Here is a 15,027-nt window from a genome sequence, read left to right on the forward strand (position 1 = left end):
TCTCCCCCCCCCCCCCGCCTCAGATCTCAAGTGTCTCACTGGGACCCCACATACACACAGTAAACTTCTCCACCACCACCTCCAGGCTCAGGGGAAAAGAAGGACCGGCCTTACACACAGACACACACACACACACACACACACACACACAGACACACACACACAGACACCCACACACACACAGACACCCACACACAGACACACACACAGACACACACACACACACACACCCTGGAAGCAGGAACCATTCTCCCTCCCAGATGCCTTTGTTCCTGGCCTTTTCTGTTCACCTTTTGCTTCCTTCCACTTACCTTGCCTTTCAACATTTCAGACCTTGGGATCAGGTAGAGGCAGGGCCCAGAATCATGAGTGTCAGGTTTCCACTTTCAGTGTGTAATCACCCCAAAAGAAACCTTATGTCTCCTCGCTTGCCTCATTCCAGCTTTCTAATCTTTAACAGCTCTTTCACTTGCCCCAGGCATTTCATTTCATCTTTTCCTGGGACATTCTCCCAGAAAACTGATGTGTAGGATGGTGCAGGGGACAATGGAATTGGAGAAGGGGGTAAGACTTGTTCCTGACCTTGGGGCTCCCCTATCGGCTCTCAGCGCCGCCCCCCCACCCCTCCCTGCCCCTTGCCCTGTCCTGCAGATCTAACAGGTTTGCCCTGCTTTCTCCCCTCCTCATATACCTCACTCTCTGTATTTTACTCTCAGCTAGCTACTGCTGCCCCGACACACTGTTAGAACCTCTCCCCCCAGGAACAGGAACTTGTCACAGAGAGCCTGTGTGACTCCCTTCTCTTCTTCCCCTTCCACACACACGCATCAACACTGCAGATCTGCTCCCACCACTCGTCCCCTCACAAATCCTGTCAGCACCTCTGTCTGAGTCACTTTGACAGCTTAGGGACATCAGTTCATGTAGGTCATTGCCTCCTCCTAACTGGCACCATCCCCTTGCCATGTACTCCAGGCTTCCAAATTTTCAGAAAGAACACAATCTCATTTCAATACTGGTCTAAAAAAATAAATAAGAGCTACTTAACTGAATCCCAAAGGTCCATCTAATTCCACTCTGTTTACGATGCCACATGTCGAGTTCATGCAAGCCAGAAAAAGATGCTGGCTCCAGACATCTTAGGGGAGGCCCGGGGGAGTGCGGATGGGGGTTTAGAGGGCGTTGCCCACTGTCCATCTGTCCACCCCAGTGCTAAATCAAGCATGTTCCCCCATGGTGGGGGGATGGGCGTTTGTTTTACGCACTAGAGCATGTTGTGTTTTTGCTTCTCTCTGCCCCTTAAGTGCCACTGGAGTTCAGGTTGTACTTGTCCTCCTCTCACTTCTGCTGAGTTTACTTTCATTCAGAGTAGAAACCTTTTGGAGGCGCATCTTTCCTATTAGTTTATTTAAGAGAGGTTTTAGTTTTCCACCGTGGGGCCAGCAGTCTCAGCTGAGACCAGTAGTATTTGCCAAGTTGAAAGGATGTTTATGTTGCCTCTCCAGCGACCTCCTGCTTCCCACCCTTCTGGGGGTGATAAGAGAGAGAGGAAGGTCCTGAAATTGTGTACTTGATCATTTAATATTTTGACAATTAAATAGAAAGCTAAATTGTCTGCTTTTCTCTTTGGTTTTGTGTCCTCTGGTATAGGGGAATTGTGTACATAAAACTTGATTAGAAGAGCAATACAGCTTCAATAAAAAATCCAATATTTGAATTTGGATTTCTTTCTTGACGTCAGCACCGCTCCTCATAAGAGCTTTACAGCTGTGTCAGGTGGTTTAAGTAGCAAGGGAATAGAGATGGCCATAGACTTAATTTTAAGAATATTGTTTTCTGTTGTAGGAATCTAAAGATTATGACAAAAGAGAGAAAATGCCCCAAATGATCTTCTTTGGGTGCATTTTAACCCAGGGACACTGGAATGAACTCATGGCCATTAAAGAATGCTTCCAGCCCCAGGATTTTGCCTAAGGGGACAACTGTCTTTACTTTTGGGGGGGCCATCTGGGGGACCTGGCTGGGAAAAATCTCCAGCCATATCGTGGGCAGTCAGGAGCTCTGAATGACAAACCCAGCTCTGCACTTGATTTACCATGACCTTGGGCAGTTTTCAGCCCCCCCTAGATTTTTTCTCATCTGAACCAGTTAAACTACACAACCATGTACTTTGGCTGCTTTCCAATCGTAGCTCTTTGGGAGGTCTGATATTTGATGTCCTGCTCTAGAGGGCAGTTGAATGCCATGTTTGGCTTGATATCACCAAGGCCAGTCTCTTTCAGTCCCACCTGTTTTCCCATATCAGGGCAGCCCTTGAGCTGCAGAACATTGGTTCCACTGCAGTGAGAGGTATCAGCCTCACCAGGCCCTAGGATTCTCTCTTGCTCTGAAGCCTGAGGTAATGGGAGAGTGAGCAGGCTGAATTATTTATACTCCAAGAAGAAATTTTGGTGGGTAGAATGCTCTACATGGAGGGTATTAAATATAAATTCAAAGGCCCTTGATAGAACAAAGACAAGGCATGTCATCACATTCTTGGCTTCCAAAGTAAACCTTAAATCCAGGACACTGAACATGTTATAGGAAATTTACCCAGTTGAGGGTGAGGGGATAGTTTCTCTTAGCAGAGTGGGCTGGTTAGTTTCACTTTTGTTTTCTGTCACTCATTTCTCTGCTTCAGGCCTGTGAGTTTCCTTGTCATTTAGCCAGGTTTGAAACCATGCCAGTTGCAATGTCTTGAATTTTATTTGGGACCACTTTCCCAGTTTGATTCCTGAGCCCCAGAGGTGACCAAAGCGGAGAGGCCCACGATCTCCATTCTTGGCCTTCCGTTGTCCTTGGTGAGGTGTGAGGTCTGTGTTGCTGGATCTTTGTCTTTTGTTGTTGTTTTTCATCTTTGGTCCCACTCCCTCCCATCGTAGTCTCATGCATACAGATCTTCCCAGTCCACTTGCTGCGTGTTTAGCTGTAGAACTATGCATCTATGAAAACAATATATAGATTTTTTGTGTGTTTTAAAATTTTTTACATAAATGGTACCTGGCTGTAAATCTCATTTTTAAAAAACTTTTCTTTGTCACATTGTTTACTTTTGTCTATAATACTGCAATTAGATCTAGTTTGTTCCTTCTAACTGCTATACAGTATTCCACTGTGAACATATTTTGCATTTTAACTCCCATTTGGTTCCTCCATCTGGGTTGTGATGAAGATCCCTTGTCATACTCCCTGTGCCTCTGTGCACAGAATTTCTTCCAGGGGTGAAGGTTTTGGGTCACGGGGTGTCGGCTTATCTAATTGCACTGAATATTACCAGATTGCTCTCCAAAGGGGTTGTAAGAGTGTGAACGGCCACCAGCAGCGCCTGGAGGTTGCCATTCTCCCCACACCCACACAAACAGTGGCAAAAAAATAGATAACAGCAGTCTGATGGGTGGATCTTGGTATCTCATATTTCAGCCTACGTGTGTCTGAGTGCTAGTAAAGTTGAATAATCCTTTATACACTGTTAACTGCTCTTGACTTTTGCTTGTTCATACCTTTTTCAAGTGGGTTCCCAATTTTTATTGTTTGTTTTCCAGGCATTCCCTTTTTGTACTAGTTATTAATTCTTTTCTTTTGCAGCCACGGCACATAGCTCATCCTAGCCCGTGACTGCCTGTTAACTTTGTCTGTAGTATCTGTTGTTGATCTGGAGCTTTAAATTATGAGCAGTGTCAAAAACAGCACTTTTTTTCTTTTGTGGACTCATTTATGAAATCTTTCCCCACCTGGAAATCACTGTATTAGTTTTTACTATAGAGGTAGTTTGAGAACTATTTCTCAAACGTTAGTATGTAAAAAGAAAGTCCTAGGGTTTTTTTTTTAAACAAATGAGGCCATCACAACTCACAGTGATGCATTTTTACACCAATTAGGTTGGCAAAATTTTTTTTTTTTTTTTTTTTTGTGGTACGCGGGCCTCTCACTGTTGTGGCCTCTCCCATTGCAGAGCACAGGCTCCGGACGCGCAGGCTCAGCGGCCATGGCTCACAGGCCTAGCCGCTCCGCGGCATGTGGGATCTTCCTGGACTGGGTCACGAACCCGTGTCCCCTGCATCGGCAGGCGGACTCTCAACCACTACGCCACCAGGGAAGCCCGGCAAAAATTTTTAAATTGGACAATAGCAATGTTACTGACCACGTGGAACAAGAACGCTCATACATTGCTCATGGGAGTGTAAATACATACTTCTTTTGAAAACAATTTGACTTTATCTTATAAATTAAAAGTTCTTCCCCTAGAGATACTCTATAGGAGTTCATCCATATGTGTACTAGGAGATGTGTACAAGAATGTTCATAGCAGCATTGTTTATAATAGCAAAACAAATAAACTGGAAGCATTCCAAATATCCATCAACAAGTGAGTGTGTAACTTGCAGCATATTCATGCAATGATGGGCTATATAGCTGTGAACTATATAGCAAAAATGGAATGCTGTACAGTGAGTCACCTATAGTTAAATGCATTGACATGGATGAATCTCAAAACAATATCGATTGAAAACGGCAGATGATAAAAGTGATGCTATTTATATAAAATTCAAAAACATTTGAAACAATGTATTTTTAGGATTTGTGTATAGTAACACAACTATAAGGAAAAGTAAAGAAATTTTAAAAACAGCCTAGTGATTACCCATGAGGGAGGAGGAGGGAGATTCATTTGGGGATACGCTACTCAAGGCTTGAGCAGGATTGGCCACGTTCTGTTTCTTAAGCTGGCTGTAGATACATAGGTGTCCATTTTATAATTCTTTTTTTATCTTGTACGTGTGCTATATTTTGTTTGTATGAAAGTTGTTCATAATTTTTGTTAAGACACTACAGTAGTCTGGAGAGGTGTACATTAGAATCTGTAGTTTTGGTCAACACTTTTGTGATCCCTTTGCAGATGGCCTGAATTCCAAACTTCGAGAAACACTGTCTTAGAATTTCACAGTATCCCTTTAGGTGACTGGCCTTATTCTTGACAGGGGGATAGAGAAGAGATTGTTAAACCAAGGCTACAGATTCTTGACAGGTTCTAGTGCTGTGTCACAAAGGCAGTCAGATATGAGGGAGGATCACTAGAGCAGGAGTCCAGAGACCCCAGACCTCTAATTTGCTGTAGGACCTTGTACATTTTACTTCTCCTGACCTCCGTGTCTTCATCAGTGAAGTGAGGGAGTGGGATTAGATTATCTGTAAGGTCCTTTTTAGATCTGAGGTCATGATCTTTCACCTCTCATCTCTGGTGTCTTCTCAGCCGGGTCCCAATGATAAGAAATCAGAACTGCTGCCGGCGGAATGGAACAACAATAAAGACCTGTATGTCCTCCGGTATGAGTCAAAGGATGGGTCCAGAAAGCTCCTTGTGAAGGCTGTCACTGTGGAGAACAGCATGATCATCAATGTGCTGGTGAGTCCCTAGGACACAGAGGGGTCCGCTGATGGGAGTAGACCTTGGGTTTGCCTTTTTGAAACCCATTTAAGAACCCTCAGTGTTCATGAAGCCTTTACTCAGTGATCCTACTTCCAGAACTTTATTCTGAGGCTAGGACCCTAAATGTAGAAATGCTTTGTGTTCAAAGATGTTCCCTGCCTATTACTGTAAGAGGAGGGACTTACCATCACAGAGGAATAGTTAAGTAAATTAAGGTAAATCCATTCAGGGACAGCTTGGGAGAAAAAAGCTTATTGTAGCCCTGGGGACTAATTTTAGTTCTTTAGATAAGCTAAGCTTAGCCCCTAAATGTAGAAATGCTTTGTGTTCAAAGATGTTCCCTGCCTATTACTGTAAGAGGAGGGACTTACCATCACAGAGGAATAGTTAAGTAAATTAAGGTAAATCCATTCAGGGACAGCTTGGGAGAAAAAAGCTTATTGTAGCCCTGGGGGCTAATTTTAGTTCTTTAGATAAGCTTAGCTTTCTGCTGCCTTGGAGCCTGTATACTTCTTGTTTCCTATGCTGGAAAGCTCTTCCTCTGCACCATTGCCGCCTCACACAGATACACACCCTCCACCCTTCCTTTAGCCTGACTGACTCCCTCTTGTTTTTCACTTACTCAAAAAGTTCAGTCCTGACTACTTACTCTCGTCTGCCAGAAAAATCTAAATTATGCCTCTGCTTCATCGTTTTATTTTCCTGCCTGGTACTTAACACAGTTTGTAATTAGTGTACTTATTTATGCTTTGGTGTAATATTTGTATTCTACCACTATAGCAGAATATTCTGTAGTCTATGTAATGTAGACTATAAGCACCCTGAGGGCAGTGACTCTTTTTTTAAGTTTGGCCTGGTTGTCTGTATTTATACAAAAGTATCATGCAGTCTGTATTGTGCTGCACTTTGCTTTTTTTCCCTCAATATGTTTTGGAGGTCTTTACATGGGAATGCATATAGCTATACTTTATTCATTTTAGCCACTATGTAGTATTCCATAATACCATAATTTGTTTATCCCTCTCCCTTTTGATGAACGTTTAGATTTTGTATCACACAGCGTTCTTAGTTATAAACAACAGAATCCCCTCAGGTTTGTTTAAACAGTCAGGTTTATTAAAAGAACTGGGATAACTCACTGAATTGTCGGGAGGGCTGGAGAAACAGTTTTAAGGCTGGGCTTCCCCAGGGCATTGCTCCAAACTGTGCCATGGAAACCACTGCTGCTGCCACCACCCCAGGGCATTAGGTACTGGCTGACTGCCAACCCAGGTGCCCCTTCTCAGGAGCCACTGATGTTGTGACCCCTGCTGCCTCTGCTGCTACCCTCGATAGCAAGACATCTGCCCCTCACTCAGCCTGTTTATCCATGGTGCTCACCTCCAAGTTGAAGTTGTGCATCCATTTGGCACCTCAGTTACATGCCTGTGTCCAAGCTGCAAAAGAGCCTGGGAAGTAGGTTTTTCTGGGCTCTGCCTCAGAAAGGCATTATTCCTAGATCAGAGAAGTCCCCAAGCATGAGAAATGTATTTCATCTATTACAAACAGCCCTTATATATGTCTCTTTGTGCCCATATGTATTTCTTTAGGTTGAGTATTAAATTGTTCCTCTCCCCCACCGCCCCGCCACTTACTCATTAGACCAGAAATACCCCTGTCTCTCATTTTCTATTTTCATTTTTCTAGGAACATGGCTCACAGCAAGTGTCAGACTTGACCCTGAACTTGAATGATTATATCGATTCAGAACACCTGGTTGACTTCCACAGGTATTTCTAAGGGTTGGCCTTTCCCTGGGAAAAAGAAGAGAGAACCAGTGGCCAGATATAAGGAATGGACTTGAGGTGTCAGAGAATGGAGGAAGGTTAACAGAAGGATCTTTCTCTCTTGGGCACAGTCACTTCTCATTTCTCTTTTCTGTTTATTTGAAGGGAAGATTCACGTGGGAAAAGCCACTTGAAATAAAATGATGCAATCAAGAGTCCACAAGTCTACAGGGTAGAGAGGGGCCTAGCCAGTGGAGTCAGTCGGAGTGAGTTCCTAGGATGAAAAAGTGTACCTAATCTGGTACACTCCATCCCCCAATTTTTAAAATAGACTTCATTTTTTACAGCAGTTTTAGGTTCACAGCAAAATTGAGCGGTAAGTGCAGAGAGTTTCCTTGAACCTCCCCTCTGCCCCGCACTCTCACAGTCCTGTACCAGAGTAGTGCATTTGTTATAGTTGATGAACCTACGCTGGCACACATTATCACCCAGATTCCATTCTTGGTGGTGTTGGAATGTGTTTACTTTTGTAAGAAACTGCCAAACTGTCTTCCAAAGTGGCTGTACCATTTTGCATTCCCACCAGCAATGAAGGAGCCCCTCTGCCCCGCACTCTCACAGTCCTGTACCAGAGTAGTGCATTTGTTATAGTTGATGAACCTACGCTGGCACACATTATCACCCAGATTCCATTCTTGGTGGTGTTGGAATGTGTTTACTTTTGTAAGAAACTGCCAAACTGTCTTCCAAAGTGGCTGTACCATTTTGCATTCCCACCAGCAATGAATGAGAGTTCCCTGTTGCTCCACATCCTTGTCAGTGTTTCAGATTTTGGCCATTCTAATAGGTATGTAGTGGTATCTCATTTTTGTTTTAATTTGTAGTTCCCTGATGACATATGATGTTGAGCATCTTTTCATATGCTTATTTGCCATCTGTATATCTTTTTTGGTGAGGTGTCCAGGTCTTTGGCCCATTTTTTAATTGAGTTGTTTTCTTATGGTTGAGTTTTAGGAGTTCTTTGTATATTTTGGGTAACAGTCATTAATCATATATGTGTTTTGCAAGTATTTTCTTCGAGTCTGACTTGTCTTGACTTTTTATTTTGAAATTTGCAACCCCACAGAAAAGAGGGTTTGCAAAAATATTACAATGAACACCCATATACCCATTACCTAGGTTCACCAATTTTTAAAATTTTGCCACTTTTGCTTAGTTAGTTTTTCTGTATGTTTTGTTCTTTTTTTTTTTTTTTGCAGTACGCGGGCCTCTCACTGTTGTGGCCTCTCCCGTTGCGGAGCACAGGCTCCAGATGTGCAGGCTCAGCGGCCATGGCTTACGGGCCCAGCCGCTCTGCGGCATGTGGGATCTTCCCAGACCGGGGCACGAACCCATGTCCCCGGCATCGGCAGGCGGACTCTCAACCACCGCGCCACCAGGGAAGCCCGTTTTTTTGTTCTTGAACCATCTGAGAATTATTTCCAGACTTTATATACCTTAACCCCTAAATATTTCATCATGTATCTCCTTGTTCTTACACAGACATCCTCCTGTTATCACAATCAGGAAATGTAGGATTGATGCATTAATGTCATTTAATACACAGTCCATGTTCAGATTTCTGTAGTCATCCCAGCAGTGTCCTTTTTAGCTAGTCTTTTGGTTTTAGGTTTGAGGTATTTTTTTTCTTATCCAACCGAATATCACACATTGCATTTATTTTCATGTCTTTTCAGTTACCTTTCATCTAGAACAGTTTCCTAGACTTTTGTTATTCTTAGCATTGGTATTTTTGAATACTTGAGGTCAGTTGTTTTGTAGAACATTCAGATTGTTTCCTCATCATTTGATTCAGGTTGAACATTTTCAACAAGAACACTATGTAAGGGAAGCTGTGTTCTCCTAAGTGTTTTACATCAGGCACGTGACATCTGTTTTATTGTTGGTTTTGTTCAGTTTGATCATTTGGTTATGACAGTATCTGCCACCTTTCTCTCCAGTAAAGGCATCTGTTTTCCTTTGTGTTTAATAAGTGATCTGTGGTATTATATTAGCAGACTGTGAATATTCTGCCTCCCAACAGTCTTTTACCCAGTGGTTTTAGCATCTGTTGATGATTCTTGCATGAAACAACTATTACTGTGATGATTATAAAACAGTAATTTTCTATGTTTATAATTCTTTCTACATTTATTAGTTAGATTTTTTAAAAGCTTTCTGTTCTCTGTCCCCCTTATTTTTAATTTTTAAAATTTTAAAATTTATTTTTGGCTGCATTGGGTCTTAATTGCTGCGTGTGAGCTTTCTCTAGTTGAGGTGAGCAGGGGCTACTCTTCGTTGCGGTGCATGGGCTTCTCATTGCCGTGGCTTCTCTTGTTGCAGAGCACGGGCTCTAGGCACGCGGGCTTCTGTAGTTGTGGTGCATGGGCTTAGTTGCTCCGCGGCATGTGGGATCTTCCTGGACCAAGGCTCGAACCCACGTTACTTGCGTCGGCAGGTGGATTCTTAACCACTGCGCCACCGGGGACGTCCCTATTTTTAAAATATCAAAATAGACTCCTGGGTTACTTTTTATTCAAAGTTATATTCCATTTCTGTCATTCTTTGAGTGCTCAACTTGTTCCAGAGTTGACCAGTAGGAATTCTCTCAAGCTACCTCACCTGTCTTTTTGACATGTCACCATGTCAGAGCATTTTCACACTTCCTGGCACAATAAGGTGTTCTGCCCTTACCTTGTACTTTACTTACCCCTGCCTTGAAACCAGGGATTTTTCTAAGGAAGCATGATTTCTGTTGGTGGGTAATAGTTTCCACAATCTGGGCTCTGAGTGTGCTCATTAATATGAAGGATGTCATTGCTTTCAGGCTTTTTCAGAGAACAGAGCTGGGAAACTTTCCTGGAGTTTTTTTTTTTTTTTCCTTAACATTTCATACTGATACTTTTGTTTTTAATCTAACACTGCAGGATTTGTATTCTCTTATTCTGTACTTGTAACTCCCTTCTGTGTTGAGAACCCTGATGCCCAGCAGCCTCAAAATACTTACTCATTTGTTTGATTCTAAAATACACACAGATAGTTTTTGAACTGCTACATCAGTGCTGACCAAGAACAGATCTACTAAGTAAAGTCACAAATACAGTTTCTTTCCAGTTCTTTTTGTCCTTTGACTGTGTCCCACTGAACATGTATATCGTCAGAGTATTGTGTTCAAAATGTACTTAGATTTAATGCTTGTTGGTACATCAGTGTAATGAAATTATCTGTTTGATAGATAGTTGGGCCCATTTGTTTCCACTTTATTCCATTTTGGGGACTTTATCCCCATCCTCATTGACCTCTTCAGGGTTTTGGAGGAAGCCTGGCATCACTATAAATTCAGTCATGAGAACTGCCTAGAAACCCTGTTGGATTTAATTACATCTAATCAGCGATAACCGTCTTTAACCCGCTCCACTTCTCTCAGACTTCAGACAACCTGCCCGCATCATTCTGGCCACCCCTCTTTGTCTCCATCCTTCTTTCATGCATCCTCTATGTGAGGAGATCCCAACTTCCACTCCTGGTCATCACCCTCCAGTCAGTTTCCCACACAGCAGTTGGACCAGCGTTTTTAAAACACAGATCAGATTATGATTAAAAGTCTTGCTTGAAATCCCTCAGTGATACCACCTCACACATGTTAGGATGGCTACTATCAAAAAAACAAAATAACAACTATTAGTAAGGATGTGGAGAAATTGGAACCCTTGTACACTGTTGGTGAAAATGTAAAATGGTACAGCAACTATGAAAAATGGTGTGGTGGTTCCTCAGAAAATTAATTACCATATGATCCAGCAATTCCACTTCTAGATACATACCCAGTAGAACTGAAAGCAGGGTCTCAAAGAGATAATTGTGCACCCACGTTCATAGAAGCATTTTTCATAGTAGCCAAAAGGTGGAAGCAGTGTAAGTGCCCATGAATACCTAGGACAGATGAACAGATAAACAAAATGTATATACAGACAATGGAATATTACTCAGCTTTAAAAAGGAAGGAAATGCTAACAAATGCTTCAGCATGGGTAGACCTTGAGGACATTGTGCTAAGTAAAGTAAGCCAATCACAAGACAAATTCTATATGATTCTACGTATATGAGGTACCTAGAATAGTCAAACTCATAGAGACAGAAAGTAAAATAGTGGTTGCCAGGGATTGGAAGAGGGGAGAATAGGGAATTATTGTTTAATGGGTACAGAGTTTCAGTTTTGTAAGAGGAAGCATTTTGAAGATAGGTGGTGGTGGTGATAGCACAACAATGTGAATATACTTAATACTACTGAACTGTACACTTAAACTGGTTACAGAGTTGGTAAATTTTTTACAAATTAAATCTAAAAAAGAAACCCCAAACCCTTCAGTGAGTGTTCATTTCTCCAAGGATGAAGAACAAAATCCTTGATGAGACCTAAAGCCTGGGGCCCAGCCCCTCTAACCTCATCCTTTGCCACTTCCCACTTAGTTCCTGTGTCTCAGCTGTGGTGCCATGTGCCTCCTCCCTCTTCAGAGCTCTCCCCTTGGCCAAGAGTGCTCTCCCCAGCCTCTTCCCACAGCCAACTACTCTTCTTCCTTCAGTTTCCATTTAACGTCAGCTCCTCAGAGAAGCTTCCCCTGCTCCCCCCATGTTTGAACCTTTTAAGCATTTAATAAGTGGGTATTTTATGATTAACTGCCTACTAGCCTGTGATCTCCTTGAGGGCAGGATCTGGGTCTTTTTCACACAGTAGACAAAGGAAAGAAGGAGTGAAGTGAGGCCAGGCCTGGCCTTGGCAGAGCTGCTCTTCTGGGTGCTGCCCACACCATGACCCTACCTCACCCCTTAAGAGGGTAAAGGGAAGGACACTGAGAGTGTGGTCTCTCTCTTGACTTTTTCATTCTGGAATTCCATTGGGAGAGAAATTGACAAAACCTCTGGAAAAACCCAGCCCTGTACACCAGGCTGTTCATGCTCCTTAGAGCATTTAGTCCCCTCAGCAATACTGAGAGAGAAACGGTGATAATATCTGCATTTTGTTTTTTTTTAAATAACATTTGTTGTTGGAGTTTTGTGTGTGTTTGGGGGGGGGTGTGTGTGTTTTGATTGCTGTAAAATGACACAGTAGGACTACTTCCGAGTGTTCTGAGAATGAGATGAGATGTCAGCAGAGTGCTTAGTGCTGGGCCCAGCCCTTCATGAATATGCAGATGGAAAGAAATCTGATCACAAGGAATTATCTCCATAGAAACTGAGACTCAGAGAGCTGGGTATGTATCTCTCTCCTGATCATAAGGCCCTCCCTCTCTCCTCTGCCTTTCTGGCAGCAGCACTGAGCTGCCTGCTTCTGGCCCCCTTCCACCATCTGGCCCTCCTTGTTAGGTCGTCATGGCATGGCATGTCTGTTCTAGGTAGAAATCTGTGCCCCTAGTTGAGCAAACTGATTTGCTAAGGAGTATAAACCTGTTCCTTTCTGTCATGCCTCTACTATGTTAGGATGACAGGCTGTCTTTTGCTACTACCAAAATGGCAGTTCTCCTAAGGCTTAGAAATCATGCGAGAACGTCTCCTTCGGGACTCAGTAGTTTTTTAATCAGACCTGAGTTCTACATGTAGACCTTTTGCATAGGGAGATCAGAGGGCTTCCACCTGTATCACACACAGCTCATCTGACTGAAAGGAAAGAGGAGTTAGATTTATCCCCGCTACCCAGCTTGGTCAGGGAAGCAGTGTGGTGTACAAAGTTCTGTGTTCTAAGTAGGAAGCTGATCTTTTTAGGGATGTATGGACCACAGGCCCTTAGAATTTCTAAACCATTGCAGGTGTCACACTTCTTAGTCGTGGAACTCTTTATTCAAGCATGCGTAATATTCCACTGTCTGTATTTACCATATTTTGTTTATCCGTTCATCTGTCCTAGGTATTCATGGCCACTTATATTGCTTCTACCTTTTGGCTACTTTGAATAATGCTTCTTTGAACATGCGTGTACAGTTATCTCTTCATGTTCTTTAGGATTCTGGAGGAAAGAGTAGGGACAGCAAATGGAGGTCCTTGTGCCCTATCCACTTGGCTTTCTCCATTGCCCTTCCTGGGCTCCCTTCCATGCCAGAGAAGCCCTGAAACCACTAATCTAGTCTAATCTCAGTGATTTTATGGTTATGTAATAAGTGATTTTTTTTTCGGTACGCGGGCCTCTCACTGTCGCGGCCTCTCCCACTGCGGAGCCCAGGCTCCGGACGCGCAGGCCCAGCGGCCATGGCTCACGGGCCTAGCCGCTCCGCGGCATGTGGCATCTTCCCGGACCGGGTCACGAACCCGTGTCCCCTGCATCGGCAGGCGGACTCTCAACCACTGCGCCACCAGGGAAGCCCTGTAGATTTTTTGATGATGGCCATTCTGACCCGTGTGAGGTGATACCCTTATTGTACTTTTGATTTGTGTTTCTGTAATGATTAGTGATGTTGAGCATCTCTTCATGTGCTTTTTAGCCATCTGTATGTCTTCTTTGGAGAAATGTCTGTTTAGATCTTCCACCTGTTTTTTGATTGAGGTTTTTTTGTTTTTGTTTTTTTTGATATTGAGCTGCATGAGCTGTTTGTATACTTTGGAGATTAAACCCTTGGTGGTCTATTCATTTGCAAATATTTTCTCCCATTCTGAGGGTTGTCTTTTTGTTTTGTTTATGATTCCTTTGCTGTGGAAAAGCTTTTAAGTTTAATTAGGTCCTACTTGTTTATTTTTGTTTTTATTTTTATTACTATAGGAGGTGGATCAAAAAAGATCTTGCTGCAATTTATGTCAGAGTGTGTTCTGCCTGTGTTTTCCTCTAAGCATTTTATAGTATCCAGCCTTACATTTAGGTCTTTATTCCATTTTGAGTTTGTTTTTGTGTATGGTGTTAGGGAGTGTTCAAAAATGTTATATAAATGGAATCATACAGTATGTAACTTTCGGGATTGGCCTTTCTCACTCAGCATAATACCCTTGTGATCCATCTGAGTTGTTGCGTGCATCACTGGTTTGTCCCTTTGTCTTGCTGAGTAGTATTTCATGGTATCGTAGGCATGGCATTTCACAGTTTGTTTAACCATTCACTAGTTGAAGGACATCTGAGTTGTTTCATTTTTTTGCTATTATGAATAAAAGTGCTATGAACATACATGTACAGGCTTTTGTGTGGACATATTTATTTCTCTACAATAAGTGCCAAGAGTTCAATGGTAATTGCATGTTTAGTTTTTTAAGAAACTGCCAAACAGTTTTCCATAGTGTCTGTACCATTTTACATATCCACCACCAGTGTATGAGTGCTAGTTTCCCTGTATCTTCACCAGTTTCTGGTGTTATCACTATTTTTCATTTTAGTTATTCTGATGTATAGTAGTATTTCATTGTGGTTTGAATTTGCATTTCCCTGATGGCTAATGACAGTTCCTTGTATATTTCAGATGCAATTCCTTTGTTGGATGTTGGTTTATAAATGTTTTCTCCCAGCCTGTAGTTTGTTTTTTCATTCATTTAACAAGGTCTTTTGCAAACCATAAGTTTTTAATTGATAATAGCTATTTGATAAATTTTTGCTTTTATGGATCAAGCTTTTGGCGTCAAGTGTAAGAACTCTTTGCCTAGTTCTAGATCTCAAAGTTTTTCTCCTATTTTTTTTTCTAAACATTTTATAGTGTTTTTTGTTTTTTTTTTTTGTGGTACGCGGGCCTCTCACTGTTGTGGCCTCTCCCGTTGCGGAGCACAGGCTCCGGACGCGCAGGCTCA

At 42.5% G+C, this 15,027-nt stretch overlaps 1 protein-coding gene across 1 annotated transcript in view; it reads left to right on the forward strand.

The window, feature by feature from the left end:
• Positions 1–15,027, forward strand: part of PSMF1 (proteasome inhibitor subunit 1) — a 46,569-nt gene that overhangs the window by 1,675 nt on the left and 29,867 nt on the right. The window contains exons 2-3 of the mRNA XM_007118233.3: positions 5,291–5,443; positions 7,154–7,236. Coding sequence (XP_007118295.1) covers positions 5,291–5,443; positions 7,154–7,236 — 236 coding nt within the window. The remainder of the gene's footprint in view (positions 1–5,290; positions 5,444–7,153; positions 7,237–15,027) is intronic.

The sequence above is a fragment of the Physeter macrocephalus genome, chromosome 14 (genome assembly GCF_002837175.3).
Source record: "Physeter macrocephalus isolate SW-GA chromosome 14, ASM283717v5, whole genome shotgun sequence".
NCBI lineage: Eukaryota > Metazoa > Chordata > Mammalia > Artiodactyla > Physeteridae > Physeter > Physeter macrocephalus.